This window comes from Pseudorca crassidens, chromosome 2 (genome assembly GCF_039906515.1).
Source record: "Pseudorca crassidens isolate mPseCra1 chromosome 2, mPseCra1.hap1, whole genome shotgun sequence".
Lineage (NCBI taxonomy): Eukaryota > Metazoa > Chordata > Mammalia > Artiodactyla > Delphinidae > Pseudorca > Pseudorca crassidens.
The window spans coordinates 122100371-122120893 of record NC_090297.1 but is presented as its reverse complement, the minus strand read 5'-3'; the positions used below and the strand labels follow the sequence as shown (position 1 = coordinate 122120893).

General features: G+C 50.4%; 1 protein-coding gene across 2 annotated transcripts in view; it reads right to left on the bottom strand.

The window, feature by feature from the left end:
• Nucleotides 1-5153: 5153 nt before the first annotated feature.
• The window catches only part of UCK2 (uridine-cytidine kinase 2), a 74310-nt gene continuing 58940 nt past the window's right edge, over nucleotides 5154-20523 (bottom strand). For both annotated transcript variants that reach the window (XM_067728513.1, XM_067728512.1), the window contains exons 4-7: nucleotides 19257-19399; nucleotides 13173-13270; nucleotides 10644-10692; nucleotides 5154-9280 (exon numbers count right to left, since the gene is read on the bottom strand). In XM_067728513.1, the coding sequence (XP_067584614.1) occupies nucleotides 9141-9280; nucleotides 10644-10692; nucleotides 13173-13270; nucleotides 19257-19399 (430 nt within the window). In that variant the 3' untranslated portion in view covers nucleotides 5154-9140. The remainder of the gene's footprint in view (nucleotides 9281-10643; nucleotides 10693-13172; nucleotides 13271-19256; nucleotides 19400-20523) is intronic.

Sequence of the window (20523 nt, the reverse complement as noted above, 5' to 3'; positions counted from 1 at the left end):
AGATAACGAAGACTTTGTACAAAAAAAAGAAAATGCAAGATATGAGTAATTTTTACATAGATTACATGTTGAAATAACGGTATTTTGGATATACTGGGTTAAATAAAATATAATGTTAAAATTAATTTCACCTTCTTTTTACTCTTTTAAGTGTGGTTTCAAGAACATTTTCAATTACATTGGGGTTGCTTGTTGTGTGTCCACTGGCCAGCACCCAGACAGCTGTCACACAAGAAGCCCAGTGCCATGGCTGGGTCCTGACTCACTCAAGACACATAGTAAAAGGAGACAAATTCATCTACCTTAGTCACCAGGTGACCCGGAAGATTTGGATCTAGACCAGTGTTTCTTAATCTGAGGATTAAGGACAGAAGCCTTGGGCAGAATTCAGGTGGTCTATGATCTTTAAAATTTACATCTTTATTTTCACTGGCCTCTACTTGACATGTTAGCCTTGCCTTCCGTTATGAATGTAGGAAACAAACCACAGGAATGAATGTTAGTTGTACTTGGACTTGTTTGTCAGCAATAGAAATCAGAGTTACGTTCCTAACACCTTACAGTTGCCGCAGAATTTCAAAATACGATTTAGTTTCATCACTATGATACCATGTAGTGGTTATTAGACCGGCCACTGAATCTTGTTATTTGATGTGTTAATAAAGAAGCACACGTATCACAGATTTGTTTTTATATTTTGGTAACTGTGTTTCAGTATAATTTATTTTCTTAAATTTCTTTGGATGTTATTTCATAGGTGTAAAAACATTATTCTGACAGGTGTCCTTAGACTGCTAGAGGGTTCCATGGCACAAAAAAAGACTGAAAACCCTAATCAAGAAAGACAAGGCACTTTCATCGGCTGGAGTACCAGGGGGGACCCCTAACCCTGAAGGGGCTGCCAGGATAACGTAGGCTGTCCCACTGGAGATGCCCAGCGCCGCCCCTCAGCTTGTTTGCCCCACAGACAGACTCTTCAGCTACAGAACAAGAGAACATAATATCTGACCCCTTTGTTTTGGTGCCAAGCCTTCTGGATAGTCAACATTTTGAGGTCCTAAAAAGCACACCATCAAGTATTTGGATCCATTTTAAATACCTAAATGATATGTACAACAGATATCCTTCCTTATTCCACCCCTGAATCCAACTCCCATCTCTGAGCCTCACACCGGTGGGAGGTGTCAGGGTCAACAAGAGGGCCAGAAATGGGTGGGTTTCAGCCTGGGATGCTCATAGCCCTGGGGGCGGGCTAAAGCTTTGAACCTATTGGGTTGGTCTTTGCGTCAAAATATCCTATTGTGCTTTTGCTAAACCCTCCTCTGGCAACTCTGAGATTAGCCCTGGGGCAGGGCTCCAGCAGTAGCTACAGAGAAATCTGGTTTAGGAATTATTCCCCAAGCCAGCCAGCCTCTCCCAGATGCCCTGAGCTACTAAGAAAAAGCCTTCTAGGAACTCAGTCTCACCCACTGCAGCCCAATTACTAAGAGTATAAAGACAGCTGCCACTCCCTGGACACTTTACACCCAGGCAGTCCTGCCTGTGTACAAGCTCTCATTCAACACTGAGCAAAGCAGGGGTCCTTATCCCTAGAGTACAGGCTGCACAAGACCACACAGCCATTATGTGAAAGAGTCAACATTGAAACTAGATCTGTCAACTCCACAGTGATTTCCCCCAACAGGCTTGAAGTCTCCCTTTGACTTGAAGCCAGACAACAGTGAAATCATTGAGCAGAAGGTGGAATCCCTTTTACAGAACTCAGCTGACCCCCAACTAACCAAACATAATTTTTAAAAGAAGTTCGATTCTCTCTCTTCATTCTCCTGCCTTCCACCCACCCAGGTCCTTCTTCCTGTAGCTGCCCAAAAGAGTCAGTCCAGGGCTTCCCTGGTGGCGCAGTGGTTGAGAGTCCGCCTGCCAATGCAGGGGACACGGGTTCGTGCCCCGGTCCGGGAGGATCCCACATGCCGCGGAGCGGCTGGACCCGTGAGCCATGGCCGCTGAGCCTGCGCGTCCGGAGCCTGTGCTCCGCAACAGGAGAGGCCACAACAGTGAGAGGCCCGCGTACCGCAAAAAAAAAGAATCAGTCCAATGGCAGTGGTCCACCCCAACTTCTGCCACCAATGCCTGCCCTGGAGAAGTTCTAAAGGACTACAGGAGGAGGGACTTTTGTTTCCAACCCTGAAATCAAGTCCACTGCAGACCTACAGCCCAGTCGGTAGTAGGATCCGGACCCAGTCGTTTTGCCTCTGGGCCCTAGGTTCCTCATCTGTAAAATGAAGGGTTTTGACTTCAATGGCTTCAAAGAAAACCCTGAGAATTCTCAAGGGAGAAGCTGCTTTTCTGCTTTTCACATTGAGACTTCAAGAAGACTTCACGAAGGGCTCCATGACTAAAAGCATGCTTGAAGGCAGTGGACTAGATGACTTCTAAAAGCTTGCCCTGCTCCCAGGACATCCTAGGAACTTTCCCAGGGCAGACATGCAGCCGTAGTTTAGTGTCTCCTGGTGCCGGGTTTTTGGGGGGGCTGGGGGGGTGGAGGGTGTCTTATAACCTAAGAGGCAGTGCTGGACTTGAATGAGCTTCTGAGCAGCGTTTAATGCCCCTTTCCAGTCCCCATGCAGGCAGTGAAGGGCTTTAAACAGCACAGATGACATTTTCAGGAGAAATGGGCTCTCCAGTGCTGTGAACATCACAGATTTAAACGGTCTACGCGATTAAATACACAAGGTCCTGGGTTTCCAACTCTGCCTATTCATCTGACTCACCTGTAGTTTGTTATAAAAGACCCTCTCCCTAGACCTACAGAATCAGAATTCTCAGGAATGGATCACAGTAGTGTCTTTATCAAGCCCCGGTGATGATGATGGCCAGCTTGGGGAACCACTAGAGTAGACTGCAGCAACAGAGAAACTAAGAAGTAGGAGCTGATGCTCCTACCTGCCTTAGTGAAGGCTTTAATAAAGATCTTCCAGGAAAAAAAAAAGAATCACATCAGAAGTAGTTAGACTTCTAGGCCCTCTGACCATTCCCTTAGAAACCGTGATAGCCAAGCAAAAGTATTAGTTCCACAACCCAAGGCAACCCCCAACCCCCGTTGAGAACTGAGTTCCACCACTAGATGGCAGACACGCACCAGGCAGCCTCCTCCTACAGCACAGTCCTACTTCCTAGCTTCCTCGGTAGAACTGGAGCAGGACCGCATTCCTAACATACTTTGCAGGACTGTTTGAAGGCTGGAAAAGTCTGATGTGAGTGTTATCATGAAAACTGGGAAATTTCAAGAACTGAAAAGAAAGTACATGGTGCTCACTGATAAAGAGGAATCTGGAAATATCCTCAACTCTAATTCCCTTAGTGAGAGCATCCTGGGCTTGTCAGATAAAACCCCATGAAGCACATGAGCTTGTAAGGCAGAGGCCAGGCTGGCTTCCCCTGGCCCAGGGCAGTCAGCACTTAACACCATGGTGAACCCCAGGCCATTTTCATCCCCTGCATCACGGGCGCCACTGACCTAGTCCCAGCAAATCCTCATTGTAAAAGGGGATGCCAAGCATGGATTGGACCGTGCGAAAAATGAGTTTGCGTAAGGCACAGTTTCATGTTCTCCCACCCGTAAGCTCCATCCGTTCATCTGAGGAGATATGTCTAGATAAATCCTTAGTCCTAGCTTCAAATTGATTCAGTTGGCTAGTTTGTTATTTTAGTTCATGGTGTAATTGAAAAGATACATAAGCATATATGCAGGTACAGCCCAAGATTTAGCAGGAAGGTTAACTTCATTCTGGGTTTTAGCAAATGTGTTTAAACTCTGTTTTAAAATAGAAATCTAAACAGCCCCCAGCACCAGATGATGAAAGAAATCAATCCCTACGGTCCCATCCTCTCAAAGCTTTCCCACATCCTAGGTCTCCTTCTCCACCTCTTGTCTTTAAAACTCTTACGCAGGTCCTAACAGGTTTCCTTCAGTCTGAGCCGACGTGGTTTGATTCAAGCAGCACTCACCCGTCAAAAGGGTGAGTCCAGGATGCAGAGCGGAAAGTGGCTCAAAGGATGCTGCGACAGGCGGGTGGGAGGCAGAGCAAATCGCTCAAGGGCTTCACTGGCCTGCACAACTGTGCCTCAAGTTACAACAAGGAAGCAGAACTGAATTCTGAGAAATGAACAGAGTCCCAAGCAAAGCTTGGACTCCAGACGTGGTCCACAGATAGGGGAAATGTGAGAGCAACGCACAGAGCAAACTGGATCGCAGCTAAAGCGGCTTGCACAACCACGACTCACGTCTTCATCTGCCTGCAGGTAATAATCGAGCTTGATAACACACACCTAAGTGTTATGTGAAAACACAGCGGCCTTCTGAGGATGGATTCCTCTTAAATCCAAGTTCTTTTGGATCTGAATTCCTTGAAGGGTTTGCCTCTGTCCTTGGAACAAGTGGCTGGAAATAGCAGGGCAACTCCGCACATCAATGAGGGTCATTGGGTGCCTGGGAGGCAGCAGGTGAAGGGATGAAAGGGAAGCTGAGAAAAGGCGGGGCCGGGGGGGAAGAGTCGGGGTGCTACAAGGAGCACAAAAGCCAATTACTTTAATTATTTTCAAATCCTCGGTGGTGGGTGACCTAGATCTTTCAGTAACAAGAGATGATGATTATCTGCATTTGATTGATGTATGACTATACACTAAATGGATATAGTCATCAGGGTAATCACACACACATATATGTATGTGAATTCAACCTGAAGTTGTTCACATTGTCCTAATGTCAACTTTCCTCCACCCAACCCCAATAAAGTTTTCTTTATTTAGAAGGTTTTGTTCTGGCTTTTATTGTGAAAGTTGAGGAAGGGATGGGGAAGGGAGGACAGGAAGGGAGAAGACTGCACAAACCGGATGACCTCAGAGGGAGCAGAGCCGGCCAGAGCCGGAGAAGAGAAGCCTCCCAGGGATCTCGACCTGGCTTCAGAAGCAGAGCAGAAACACACAAGTGCACACATGGTGGCCTGGGTGCAGCCCAGGAGGGGAGGCATAGTGACAGCAGGCTGGTGCCCGTATCCACACAGCGAAGGCCTGGAGGCGCTACTTTCCCTTCAGCTCGCTGGCCTCAGCCACTGTTCCTCCGGCCCAAGCACCACAAAGAAGGCAAGAGTGGGTTCTTTTCTGTTCAGTCTTTATTTACAGCAAAGTACAGAGTATGTGGTCATTTATGTAACTGCTAAGAGTAAAGGCAGGGCAGTAGAAAGAAAAGGGGGAAGCGCAAGCATCTAAGACACACAAAAGAAGCCTACGTCTTTATTTACCACTCACTCTGTTCCTAAGGCAGGACTGGCTAGGCACTCACTGCCTCTAAGGGTGGCCGGATGCTGACCTGTAGCCAGCCCCCTGCCCCAGGAGGGCCGAAGAAGGCCCAGAGACCAAGATCAAAGGGGACTCAGCTCCAGGCTCACCCCGACGGTTTCCTCAGCCTGCTCTCCCTCTCGTTTGCTCGGACACCGAGACTTTCCCCACTCCACCCCGAGGTCAGGGTGAAGGAGAGGAGTGGCAGAGAGGTCCAGTCAGCCCTTCTCAGAAGCCCAGCCCTGGGACCCAGAATCTCCCTAGCCCGCCTCACCCACACGGTTGTGGACAGGCAGGTGGGAGACTCCAGGGCAGAGGAAAACACTTCCCTGCAGGAGGCTACTACTTCCCTCCAATAGCCTTGGGCCCTAGTGCTGGTCAAGGATGTCAAATCAGGGAAACCTCACAAGGACAGCAAAGGAGGTGATACACAAACGAGCTGGGCTCCAGTCCCTCCCGCACACAAGCCTTAGCCTGACCTAGTGACCTCATGAGACTGGCAACCCACCCTGGACACAGAGACAGGTGTCCAAGCCAGCCCAGGAGAGGCAAGAAGCCAGTGTCCTTGACTGCCCAGCAGCCGAGACCACAGTGGGTTGCTGCAGAGACAACAGGCTCTGAAGGGTGAACCGGGGACCTTTCCCTGCCACCCTCCCCAGCCTGTTCTTCAGAGACCGCTGCCTCTTTGAGGGCCTACCTTATCCATTCCAAATCAAAGGACACCTGAAGTCACAACACTGCATCTTCCGTATACATACTGCCAGCTCTCTGCCCCTATTGGTCTCAGGCTGCCCAAGAACAAGAAAGCAGAAGGGAGCAGAAGGGAGCAGAAGCTCTACTGGGGTGAAGGAGCTTGGGACCAGGCCTTCCCACGACACAATGCCTGTTCCCTAAACACATGGTCCTTGGACAATACCTGCGCAGCTGGGAGAAGCAAGCACCACAGGGTATCTCTGAAGACAAGAGACTCCCACGTACACACGACCAACATCAATCGCCCCACTCTGCTCATCCGTGTCGCCTCCCTGGACAGCAAAGGGTACCCAGGTGACTCATGTCATGATGTCTGGCCTAATGGCTCTACCTGACTCTCCAATGGAATCAGAGATCCAGTGACTCTTAAAATACCAAGTCCGGGATTGGCCACATAGAAAGCTCAAATTCAGATACTCAGTTGGCTAAACGCTGGGGTCACCACACCAAAGCAGAGCTTCCCGTCCCCTCCTGGCCCCAGACGTACTATGTCACAGAACCAGAGGAGTCGTCAGCACGGCCCAGTGAGCCCCCAACCGAGACACCAAGAATTGGTGACGGTTTTACCCAGAGGCAGGGCAGCCCTAGAGCTGCTTCCAGCGAGGACAGGGCTATTCGGAGACACTGGAGGCTTGGTCCCAACACCAGGAGTAGATGAGGAAGCGGCTAAGTAACTCAAGGCTCAGAGATGAGAAGAATCCATCTTCCAAGGCAGTGGGATAGACAGCCAAGGCACTGAATGGTTTGGCACCTGGGAGCTTCAAGTAAAGTTGACCGTGCTACCACCGAAGGGCCGAGGCTCTCCCAGACAGGGACGGGCTTCCCCTGAGCACAGACAGGCCCCACCCAGCAAGGCAGGAGACCCCTGGGTCCTCAGGATCCTGCCATCTACCCTTCATCTCAGAACCGCACAAGGCATGACTGGAAAGATAATCAATACTGACTCGGAAACACGCACTCCAGAACTTGGCCATCCCGCCAGGTACCGGTCTTCAGAGCAGGTACCTCGGGACCCTCCCCTTCTCCAACCAGGCAGCTGCTGCCCTTGGGGGGGCTCCCTCAGGGCCTGCAGCACAGTCTCCTGAAGGTCTCGGGGGTGGCAAAGTCCTGCTGGGGATTAGGTTGGACTTTTTGACACAGCCCAACGGAGTTAGAGTCAAGTGGAGTCCAGAAAAGGGGAGGCAAACTGCATGGCCGCTTGCTCCCGTGTGACTAGAGTTAACGGCATCAGTTTATCTGAATGGCTCAAGGGGCTATGAAAGCAATGGAAGGAGAAGCGTTCACCAAAATGTTTCAGGCTGTGGCAGTCACAAGGGAATAACTAAGGGCATAGCCTACCGAGCACTGAGATGGAACACACTGAGGTGAAAAGCTTCTGCCTCTTCTGCAGTTAAAAGGTGACGTTTCAGGCCTCTATAATTACACCTCCTCCTTCTCGCTTGGTCCCCTGCTTCCTCCACCCCTCCCCACCAGGAAATCTTCAGGAATCCGTACTTCTTGCAAAGAAGGAAGTTTTCACCAAGAGGGAGCCCTCGGAAAAGCTGGAATTCTCCACCCCAAATGTTTTCAGCCCAAGACTCCAACTTGTGACTTAAAAACGCCACTCCCAGGCTTCCCTCGTGGCGCAGTGGTTGAGAGTCCGCCTGCAATGCGGGGGACACGGGTTCGTGCCCCGGTCCGGGAAGATCCCACATGCCGCGGAGCGGCCGTGCCCGTGAGCCATGGCCGCTGAGCCTGCGCGTCTGGAGCCTGTTGCTCCGCAACGGGAGAGGCCACAACAGTGAGAGGCCCGCGTACCGCAAAAAGTCAAAAACAAACCAAAAAAACACGCCACTCCCCTTCCCCACCCCTCGTTTCCGGCAGCTGCCACGTGACGCGGCAGCGTGGTAAATAAGTCAATCAATGTGACTGTGATGCTGCCAGTGACGGTCCCCGTTATCCTCACCTCGCTGCAAATCCCCACGCCTCGGGGAACAAAAGCTACAGGCTCCCTACACGGCAGAGCTCTCTTGCCACCCTGTGAGGGGCAGGCTGCCAGCAGAGGCCCTCAACCGAAGCCCAGACTGCAAGGGTCCAGTGTGCACTCCACAGCTTGGGGGACAGCCCAAGGAATCTCATGGGTGACTTCCCTGGGAGGCACCAGCATCTCAGACGATACGACAGGCATAGTCCCACTCCCTCCTTCCCCACTCAGTCAGGAAGCGACCCCGTCACATCCCCACCAGGGAAGGAGAGCGAGGCAGCTCTGGCTTTCCGAGAGACTGAGAAGCGGGTGAGTAAGGAAGGAAGTGTGGAGCTACCCGAGCAGCCAGAGGTGGGCAGGGGCAAGAAGAAAACGCAGAAGACTCGTTCCCCTCAGTGGGCCCCTTCCCTGAGTTTGAGTTTTGAGTTGAGGTCTTGCCTAATTTCAACTCAAAAAAAAAAAAAAGAAAAAGAAAAAAAAAGAAAAGAGGATCTCTCATTAACATTATCCTGAAGCTCCAGCACCAGGAAGGTGGCATCTGGCAGGGGAAGCAATCAAAAGTTCCAAACTCCACTTCCAACGAGACCCACGGACACCGAGAGCCGCGAGCCGTGAGCCTCCCTCCCAGACGCCTGAGCCTGCCCCACCTGGAACCCACCAGGCAACTTCCCTTTGGTGAAACTCCAGCTCCAGCCCCCAAAACACACTCAAGTACAGGCCCTCCTGCAGAATACTTACGGCAAACAGCTGTACAGTATTTGTACATTTACACAAAAATAGATCCTTTTCTATATATATATATATATGTATGTATTTATAACTGGTTACACGTTGAAGTCATAATTAGGCATCACCAGTAGTAGTTGGCACAGTTTGTCATTTAAGCTCAGGGTCAAGTTCTGTTTCATTTCTCTGCTCCGAAGTACCAAAAAAAAAAAAAAAAAAAAAAAAAAAAAAGGCATTTCATCTCCATGGTGTTTTCTTAAATACAGCAATGTCATAGGAAACCATATGTATAGATGCACAGTGCCTCTGCCCCCTCCTCCTGTCCCTTGGAGATCGGGGCCAGGGTCTGAGGAGACGGGGGTCAGTGCGGCCGGCTGCTGGACTCCGAGGCCTGCCTCTTGCGTGAAGGGGTATAGCCATTGAGATAGCCGTTGGTCTGCCGTTTGGAGAGCCCTCCGTTCAGGATGTCCTGGATGTGCTGCACGATGAGGTTGATGGCCACTGTGGGGCAGAGACCAGAAGAGTGTTAGGGACACGAGGAGGGTGGGAGCACGTCTGTGGGGCTGTGTGTCTGTTTGGGTGGACGGCACTCAGGAACCAAAGGTTAAAACTGTTCCAGGAAGCTGGCTCTGCTGCTTGCGAGCAGGTCACGCCACCTCCCCAAGCCTCCATCAGGGCTAATATGACCCCCGCAGGGGCATTCTCGGAGTAGGACAACGTAGAACACGATCAGAGGCACGGACTGGATGAAAGCAATCGACCCAAATTCTGTAGACATGAGGTCTGGCCTTCACTCTGACACCATCCATTAGCTGTGAGACCCTTCCACTGGGCCCCCATCCCGTGCAGCTCCCCATCCCAAGGACAGGGACCCTACAGAAGGCCCTCCCCTCCAAAGGTCAAACGGGACTCTCTTTCCTTAGCCTTGGAAAGAAATCATATGATTCAAGCAAATGATCAATGTTAACGTCACCCAAAATGGGATAAACATCAAGTGCTCTCTGAGGTGATGCCCCAAGAACACCCCTCCCCCAGGGTATTCTCCAGACTATATAAGCTGAAGCTAATCTTGAGGACACAAAAGCAAACCCAAGCTGAGTGCCATTCTACAAAACAATGGGCCTGTGCTCCTCAAAAATGTCAGTGTCATAAAAAACAAAGAAAGGCTGAGGAAAGTTAAAGGAGATTAAGTCAATGTTAATTGTCCTGGATGTGACGAGCGCACTGTGGCAATGTAAATGAAAATGGCCTTGTCCTTAAGAAATATACAGTGAAATTTTCACTGCTGTGACTAACTCCCAAAAGGCTCGGCAAAAATTTTACTTTTTAAACAGAGGAAAATTGAAATAAACGATAAAGAGAATGAGAGGACAGGGTATTCTCACAATTCAACTCTGCCCCACTATGCCTAAGTCCAGGGATAGTCCTACTTTCTAGACAAGTCAAAGCTAATGCATAAATGCACTAGTGGTAGAAATCCCTTTCCCTTTAGGAAAGGCTACCTTAGTGGCAGGTCATTCTAAATTAGATTAAGAAGGAAATCTACTTTTGCTAAAAAATGGCCTCAGATACAAGGCAGCCAGGTATCATCACTGGGGATGACAGTAGAAGGTAATCTATTGCCCTCTGATTGTTGCCAGAGAAGCACAAGTTCACGCCTGTCCCTATTTATGTACAGGCATATTCACAGGGGCCTGTCCCCGAGGCCAGATGCATAGGTATAAATACCTTTCTGGCTCACAGCAGCAGCCAGTGGCTCAACCACATCTACAGAGCCTTGTCTGGTTACCACATCCTACTCCAAAGTATAACTGACAAAGGGTAGAAGTTATGCCCCAAGGGATGGCACTCCATGAGGACTCACCTAGATTATCTGCACCTCTAGGAATGATCACATCAGCGTATTTCTTTGTCTGTGGAGAAAGATATTTACAATGCATTAAATGCATTACAACGCATTAAAGAGAGAAGCTGGACCAAGCCCCTCTTCTAAGGGAATGTGGGGAAAGGGCCAGCCTTCTACCAATCCCAGAGAGCAGCAGCTTGTGGCTTTAAACAGAATACATTTTATCCACGTTATCTAATTTATAATAAATCGGCTTTTCCCTGAGTTCTCATTAGCAGTTAACATTGTTTCAGCTTACAATCTGTACAGAGAACGTGGTCTTTGAAACCAAATATATAACTGCCTCTTCACTGACGGAAAACCATCAGTTAGTAAGACCAAACTTAAAGGGGAGCAATTCACCTTGGATTTCTATACACTGTTTATCTAGCACGAGGGTAAACCCACAAAGAAGTAATCGCCATTGATGACCACTTTCCCTGGCTCTGTTATGACACAGCCTTAAAAAAAAGAAAGAAAAAAAAGCCCACAGACTCTCTTTTTGTTTGTAAAGTTTACTGACATTTTGTGGACCATTTTACAAATAACTTGTGTCCTGGTGAGACCACATAAACGATGCCTTAGGACATGGGCATCTGTACTCTGTGCAGCTTCCATGCTACAACTGTTGAATTGCGACTGATGCCCAACTTGAACCAGGCCGACAATTTATCAGGCCCAAGTTCCTGGTTGACGTGGGAATGAGCTGCTTTTCCCTGAGCTGAGTGGCTGGACAGGAGGAACAGGTAGAACAACCTAGAAAATATTTACGTAAAATTCTGAGCTCCATTACAAATAAGTTAAACAGCAGGAAGTTGGCAGTAAACTCTAATGTATGTTCAGTAATCAGTTTACTTTGTATTCTTTTTTTTTTTTCGCAGTACGCGGGCCTCTCACTGTTGTGGCCTCTCCCGTTGCGGAGCACAGGCTCCGGACGCGCAGGCTCAGCGGCCATGGCTCACGGGTCCAGCCGCTCCACAGCATGTGGGATCTTCCCAGACCGGGGCACGAACCCGCGTCCCCTGCATCGGCAGACGGACCCTCAACCACTGCGCCACCAGGGAAGCCCTGTATTCTTATTATTAAGTTAAAAAGAGCAGGAGAGGTCCTCAGATGGATGGATAGAATTTCACAGCTCCACAGCCACTTCTGCCCTCTTCCCAGAAACCTAATCCTGTGACCCAATCCTCTCCAGGGGAATGAACAGGGCATCAGCGTTACTCAGGCTGACTCAAAGTCTGCCCGGTTCCAGGCTGAAACAAATGTCAAGTCTGTTTTGATGCAAAACCTACTAACAGACTTAAAGAAACAAAGAGGCCCCCCGGGGTGGGGGGGATGGGCAGGGGTGGGGTTCGGCGGATGAATTGGGAGATTGGGACTGACATATATACACTACCATGTGTAAAATAGAGAGCTAGTGGGAAGCTGCTGCATAGCACAGGGAGCTCAGCTTGCTGCTCTAGGTGGTGACCTAGATGGGAGGGATGGCAGGGATCTAAGAGGGAGGGGATATAGGTACACGTATAGCTGATTCACTTCATTGTACAGAAGAAACTAACACAACATTGTAAGGCAATTATACTCCAATAAAAATGAAAAAAGAAAGAAAGACGGTTTGGGATCATATTTTTCCATGGGAGGAAAAAGAAGTTAATTATCAGGCGAAGCAGAGAAATCCCCACACTCGGCCACACTCTACACCTCTCATCTCCCTGAAGGCATCACCCAAGACAAGACGAAGACTCAACCTCTCTCGCTTTCTCTCAGAACTTAACCCCACCACTCCAAACCTCATGTCCCTGAGGTCTTCCCTCAACGTTCGCAGGTCTTTCATGAAGAAGCTGGGGTGTTTCCTAGGCTGAGGGCTGATTCGCTAAAAGCTGAGAATTCCCCCGTCCTCACCCTTCCTTCTCTGAAAGCCACCTCACTAGAGAGTTCCCAGCTGCCGTGGGCAGGCCTGACAGAGCCCGTGCTAGGGCAGAAGTACAGAAGCCTGTTCCAATATGGCGAACCTCCCAAATCGGAACTTACACGGGGACCAACGACAAGCTCGAAACGGGGCTCTGATGTAGTGGCAGAAGAGACTCAGAAGGGAATACCTTGTAGCTGAGGCCTCCTACACCAGTACTCCAACCATCACAGACCTTCTGAAGACCCAAGTGGCTGAGTCTATCCTGGGATACTGATGCACCCTCGATAAAGGGTCTCACACCATGAGGTGGTCTCAGAGGTAGTCTCACACCATGAGCCTACCAAGCAAGAAGTGTACAGCTTGCTGGAATCAGACAGCAGGATCCTGAAGGGGTACCCCAGAAAAAGAGGGGCAGGACAGAGCTCTTGGAGAACACAGTGATAGGAAACAAAGCACCAAAGGCTGCCCTTTCTTGGGACTTGAGGATAGAGGAGGGAATGAGTGAAATCCCAGCCAGGGAGCTCAACTTACAGACCTTTATTTGTTTGATTACATTTTAAAGACTAAATTCAATGAAAAACAAGAACACAACTCACTGGCAAGCAGAATTCCTCAAAGGCAGGCTTGACGAATGTAATGTACTGAGATAAAATCTGCTCAAGGTCCCTCCCTCTTTCGCTGATGTCCCTTAATACTAGAAGAGAAGGAAAAACAAGAATCAAGAAAAGAGTGCATGAGTCAATACATGTCCGCCTTTCACGAGGCCGACCAGGATCACACAGGCTTCACAATGACTCTGGATGATTCACAAGCCGGATTCCTAAGAGACTTGACCGAGAGCCAGTCAGCAGCCGCTTTGGGGAAAACAAGTTGCATTTTCACATCTTGCTACAGTCAAATCCAGCTATGCTCTCCAAAGCAAGAGGTTTTCCAGGAAAGGCCAATAGTCTTCTGGTTTCAAGCAACATTTGACCCAAATAAAACTTCATTGAGAACCCCAGAAAAAGGCAGGACAAACTCATAATAGGAAGTGGACCGGGCCCAGAGAGGTGGTGGGGCTTCCTGGAAAAGGGTGCGGGTTGCCCGGAGACTTCTCCTTTGCCCACCCTGATCCCCTGCCCTTACACTTACCTGTGTTCAGGGCGGCAACCCTCTGCTGATGTGCCACCTCCACCTGCCCGGCTCCCACCCACACTTGAGCCCCTACAGGGGGTAGAAGTGGGGCAGAGGGCCCAGCTGTGGTCAGCCACTCCTGGCCACCTCAAGCACAGAGGTCTGCAAAGGGAAGACCTCTTAGTGAAAGATGAGAAAACCATGGTGTAAGAAACCATGGCCTGGAGCTGTGAAGCTGCCCAGATGGACCCAAACTCACCATCTTCTACCTTCTTCCTCCTGGGGGTGCTGTTATTCGGGGACTTGCAACAAACACTGCTTTTAATACAGTCTTTCATCAAAACACGGAAAAGCATCCAGAATCCTCGTTCCGCCACTGTACACTAACCTCCCTGGGCCTGAGTTTCTCCCAAACTCAGCAAGTGAGTTTGAGTCCCATAATCAAAAACAGCCCCTCCCTACAAATGTTTTCAATCTTGGCTATTAACTCTTTCCCTCCTACCCCAAAAGGGTATCGAATCCATCTACAGTCATTTGCAATGGGCTCTCAGCTCCCCTCAATCATTTCTCAGGTAATCGTTTCAGTGTGGGATGAAACTCTAAACAAACATAGGGAATACTTGTAAGTGAATTTCTGGAAAGCCACGTCTGTAAATAATTCTGTGTTTACGTGCAGGCATGCGCACAGGAACGCACGCACGTGGGGAAGGGCAGGTAACAGGGAGAGCCTGTGGTTTTGGTCCAGGCTGGCATGAAGTCTGCACGATCAGATGGCTAGAAAACTGTCAGGAAGACCCCATTCCAGAAACCCGGGTAACAAATATACTGCTGTCACCATTGACTTCTCTACCAGCTCCTCAGATCACAAGGAGTTTTCCCCCCGCATGAGCCCTGGCAATAAAACGGTTGGTTGGTCCCTAAATCGTCAGGATTTGCCTCACAAACCCTGGCGCCTGTGCACCCAGCCCAGCCAGGAAATGGTCTTCTCAGGCATTTGGACACAGGGCCCTGCTCCAGCTGCCACCGCCGCTGCTCTGCCAGGACGCTTGGCCAAGTAGGAGCCCCAACAGGTGCCACGTGGCTCAGCCCCACGGGCCTCCAAGAGCTCGGGCACTCAGGCCAACGGGCCGAGCTCACCAAAACACACAGCCCATGCGGCCTCCAGCTCTTCACACGTCTCCAGATAAGGTCCAAAGAAAAAAGGAAGCCAGACCAAAAGGCTGTCAGAGCTGGAGGGAAAAAAGCAAACACACGCCCGCACTTATTAAGCAGCTTTGACTCAAAAGCCCTGCAAATGCCTGATGCCGGGTTTGTTTCACAAGACGTGCATTTCACACAACTGCTGACAGCTTCAGCACTGTGGGAACCTCTGTCCTTCCCCCAGAACACACACACACACACACACACACACACACACACACACACACACACACACACACACACACACACACACTCTCACTCCCCTTTCACATCGCTCTGCCACTGCCCTCGGCCCAGGCCTGCAGCTCTCTTGTGTATTGCAGACCCGAGAGCATCACCTGTCATGTCACGGGAGACAGGAACGTACCAGGGAGAAAGCAGTGGACGCAGGTGAGTCACACCTGCGACCGCTGAAGCCCGAAGCCACTTCTTGCCCCATCAGCTACAGCGATGGGGGCAAAACTGACCCAGTTTGAATCCTGACCCCATTAACTACTACCTCTGTGGCCTTAGACAAGTTACTTAACATCTTTGGAGCTCATTTTCCTTGACTGTAAAGCAGAGCCCATAATAGCAACTTTCTCACAAAGCAGTCACTTAGGAAGACAGGGAGATATCCATAAAACGCTTCAGCACCGTGGCTGGCACATGGTGTGTATTTAATAAGCCTAAATTTCTATGAAGACAACAGGAACTGAGGAAGCTCCGGGAGGGGGATGGCTCCCTGAGACAGCAGACTGTCGTATCGGAAGGATGGGAACTGTGAACTCAGGTGAGCAGGCTGGACCCAGTGGGGGTGGGAGTCCCTCAGAGCAGCTGGGAAGGTGTGGGGGGGCGGGGGGGGCTGCAGTGCAGGAGGTAGAGGGCAGACACGTGGAAAGACAGGATGGAGAGGGAGAAACAGGAAGACAGGCAGGGGGCATCCTCCAGCTTCCACCCTGGAAAAGGAGATGGCAGTGGGTCGGCACGTTGCCCAGACGCTGAGAACACGCAAAACCAGAAGGCTTCGCCCACCTCCGCTCCCAAGAGCCTTCCATCGAATTACTACCTTAAACAGACGGGTCCCCTCCTTAAGCTAAGGACAGCTCGGGGCCAGCCAGTTCACCGCCCTGAAACGCCCTCCTCCTCAGTCAGGAAACGGGGCGAAGCCGACAACTAAGGCAGAACAAGGTCTTGGCACAAACCGGACACCCCAGGGACTTAAAACCAGCTTCCTTGTCATCACTCTGGCCCTGGCACATTTGCTGGCTGAGACAGGCCCTCTCAGAGGGGCCTTGCAGGGTAAAGGGCAGGAAACGACAGGTCTCCCCTTCCCTGCTTGGCCTCCACTCAGCCCTTCCAAATCAGCTAATGCTGCTTCCCATCAGCCAAAGCTGAGAACCACACGTAGAAGGACCCAGAATAAACACAATTCCTCCATGGCTGTCAAGTCACTTTAAAAATTCGTTGAGGAGACGTGTTACTCTAGTAAAAGAACACACTGACTATGCCAAGGCTCACTGCAGCCCTAACTCCGTGTAAACTGGGCACAGAGAGCCGTGGCGGGAGAGACGAGGGGTCAGCAGTCTCAGGGCCCCCGCCTCTCGTCTCCCCTGTCCCTAATTCAAGGGTTGGTTAAATGCATATAGAGAGGGAAGGCAAAGGCAAGCTTTGCTGGGAGGAAACCAATTCCCTAGAAATACAAGGGGGTCCCTGGGAAGGAAGGAAGTCCTTCCAAGGCTATGAGACTTGATGCAGACCTCCCTCCCACATGAGGGTCAACCTGGAATGTGCCCAGGAGGATGTAACCCACAGACAGGTGAAATCGTAGCGCTCACTCAAGTCTCCAGGAATGTTCTTTTGCCCCACAGCTCCCGACTGACCCTCCCTCCCTCTCCCTTACCCACAAAGCACATGCCAGGCATGTATTTTGTCCTAGGTGGACAGAGAGTGAATTTGTAGAAACAGCTTTTGCTGAGAGTGACTAAGCAGTGGGTGACATGACAAGACAGCGGAACGGAAAGAAGGCAGCGACCTGCCCCGGGGGCACCAGGGAAGGCAGGGGGTGAAGAGAACTGACCCAAAGAAATCCCCAGAGAAGGCCACCATCACCTCAGGTCTCTCTCCCATTTCACATAAGGATCTCAGCGCAAGAAAAGGAGGGAGAAGTTTCTGTTTAATCTACCCTAGGATTACTTGTTTGAATGAATCAGAGTCCAAGGATGTTGCCCCTCCACAAAACGCGGTTCTAATTTCCTATGCAATTTCTTGCACTCGCTCCACCCTCAGGCATCACTCCATCCCCTGGGATTTTAGTACCACCTGCTGGACTAATGATGCTACCAGCGCAGGTGTCACCAGCTCCTGAGGACATGACTACTCAAGAGGTTCTGACAAGTCCTGAGAGAACACTTGGAAAACATAACATCATCATCTCAGGTGAAGCAGGTTTCTGATCTGCCACATTGACATTTATCGACTAATGCCACCACCAGGCATTTTCCCTGCATTACCTCTGATCGGCACAACTATCCCAGGAGTACTAACTAATCCTTACATGATCAACCAATAGGAAAATAAGGTACAAAGAGATTAAAACATAATCTGGGGAAGAGATATGGGAACATATGTATATGTATAACTGATTCACTTTGTTATACAGCAGAAACTAACACACCATTGTAAAGCAATTATACTCCAATAAAGATGTAAAAAAAAAAACAAAAAAAACCCCCATAATCTGCCCAAGGTCACACATCTACTCAATGGTGAAACCAGGATTTAAATAATGTCCAGTTCATCTGACTCCAATTTTCCCCCCAGTGATGCCTCCCAAATTTGGCAAGCTAATATGGACATCCGAGCAGATCAGCCTAGGTAGGACCTGGGTTTGTGGATGAAGGTGATAAACCAGACCCTGGGGCAGATGCATAAGCAATTGTCAGGCTCAAGCCTCAATTATCTGTCAAAAAAGATCATGCAATTCTTACCTGGCCTGTGTAACCCTAAAAAACAGGCCTGTCTCCTTCATATTACCCATTTAAATAAAAAAAAACCCATGCCTGGGAGGTCACAAGAGGCACCAAAGTCACAAAGCTAGCAAGGGGCTCTGCTGGGACTAGAATTCTCCTTTTCTCTATCAGGTTACTCCCACGGCCCGACACCACTGGGGAGGGGAAGTACAGGTCCCCTGACTTAAAAGAGTGTGACTCCTATTACTTCTTAGGAGGGTAAAACCCAGGGAGTCATTTCTCTAGATTCTGCCATTTCCACTTATAGTTCTTGTGACAAGAGTACTGAACTGGATAAACTAAAAATCTGTTTCATGAACCGGAAAAGAGGAAACTTCACAGACTTTGAGGTCAGAAGGCTCCGGGCTGCAGCTTATGAAATCTGACTCTGCCAATGACTTGCTCTGCGACTAGGAGCTAACCCTGGCGTTTCCTGTGTCACTCCTCTTCCGCACGATGGGGACTCAAACCTTAAGTCAGCTTTCATCCCTCTCCTCAGTCACCCACACCCCGCTGCCTTGGCTGGGGTCCGGTCAGCTCTAACTCTGCTAGGAACCTTTCTCATCTCTCCCCAACTCTCCATTCCCCCTCACACCACCCACGGGCGACAGCCCTACCTGTTGTCCAGATCAGCAAGACAGTCCTAACGAGCCATGGTGTCTCTGTTTGAGGTATATGCCTTCCTGGGCTGCCTAGGCCATCACCCCGCCACATCCAAGTCCAGAACCCACTTCCCCCACAAAGCCCCCCAAGCTCTCTGGTAGAAGCAAGCCCTCTGCTTCGTGTGCCGCAGAGCTGAATTCACGGGCTCCGCTCTCCCACCAGCAAGCAGTTTGGTGTCTTCAGCACTCGTGGAAGGAAGGCCTGCAGAGAGAACAACTGACTTTGCTCCCGAGCTGGGTGGACAGAGTGACCAAACCTCCACAGAACTTTCCGGAAAGCAAAGGGCGAAAGAAGCGGGCAGGTGGGACCAGCTGCCCAGAGTTGCAGGCAGAGGGTGTTCCTGCCCACCCCCCAGATTTCCTACAGTGAGTTCCCATCTTGATTATGACACCTGTGGGTAAATCATAAGGAACTGAGCACTTAACCAAACTTTTCCCCAGCAAAACCAAAACGTGAACTTCTTATGTCATTTCTGTGACCTCACAAGCTTTTCGTCATCTGAAACAGTAAGTGACTAATCCCTTCTCAAATGTCACCAAATGTTTGGGCAACAGGACATCCCTGGGGCTAGACTGACTCAGTTGGGCTGGGCCATGCAGCCACGAGGCAGCCTTGCACAAGGCTGCCTCGGGGAAGGCACGGGGCCCAGAATCGGGGAGGGCAGGGGCCTGTCACAGGCCACCGACAGGGCCATCTGAGGCTTTTGGAACGCACCTCTGCGGGAGAGCCGGGTGTCCGCATCTGTGTCCACGAAAAGCTTCATCTGGAACAGGTCTCGCACTTCCTGGGAGTAGAAGGCCAGGATCCCTTCGAAGAGCACCACATCTGCGGGGTAGACAGTAACCGTCTCCTCCTTCCTGCAAAGCACAGAGCAGATGATGGGCCGAGCCAGGTAGGGGGAGCCCGGGAGGAGGAAACAAGAGAAGCTGTCTGGGAGTCTGGGGTCCTAGCCCCTTGACTGAAAGGGCACTGAGAGGGTTTAGCTAACACAACCTTACAGAGCCCTCAGACCACCACGGAAGACCCAAGAATGAGGGCCAGGACGGCTGCAGCAAAGGTCTCCTGTGACCAGTTCTTCTGAGCTTCCGCCATAAAGCAGATGGGTAGACATCCTTCTCCTTGGAATAAAAAACCTGCTGTTGGGACCTCCCTGGCGGTCCAGTGGTTAAGACTCTGCGCTTCCAATGCAGGACACGCAGGTTCGGTCCCTGGGCGGGGAACTAAGATCCCACATGCCACACAGCGCGGTCAAAAAAACAAAAAAAACCTGCTGTTGAATGAAGAATAAAGACAGACAAAAGAAGATGTGATCACTTTTTTTTTCCCCCTCCGAAGGCGTCTCCAGGAATGCTCTCAGTCCTGGCATTTATGGAACCTAACACTCTGAACTTTCAAAAACAGAAACTCACAGTTTTCTGCCAACAAGTCCACCCCCTCCCCCAGTGCTGAGGCAACTGGGAGGAAGAAGGAAGGGGCAGATGGAGGGAGGGGAAAAGAAAACTTTAGGTAAGAGGGTGGGAAGGGGAAAGGATTTCTGTGGAAGGAAAGAGTCCCAGTCCTGCCAGGGTTGGCTCTGCCCAGCTCCTACAACTGTCTTCCTTATCAATAAAGCAGGGACGGGCTTCCCTGGTGGCGCAGTGGTTGAGAGTCTGCCTGCCGATGCAGGGGACACGGGTTCGTGCCCCAGTCCAGGAAGATCCCACATGCCGCGGAGCAGCTGGGCCCTTGAGCCATGGCCGCTGAGCCTGCGCGTCCGGAGCCTGTGCTCCGCAACGGGAGGGACCACGGCAGTGAGAGGCCCGCGTACCGCAAAATAAATAAATTAATAAATATAAATAAATAAAGCAGGGACATACATTACCTCATCCATCTCCCCACAGGATTGGGAAGCCCAAGGCAGATACTACTGTAAACACGACTTTTCAAAAGCCAGGGGAGTGAAACCAAATGGATAACTGGGGGTCCAGCTCTGCCCTGTCTC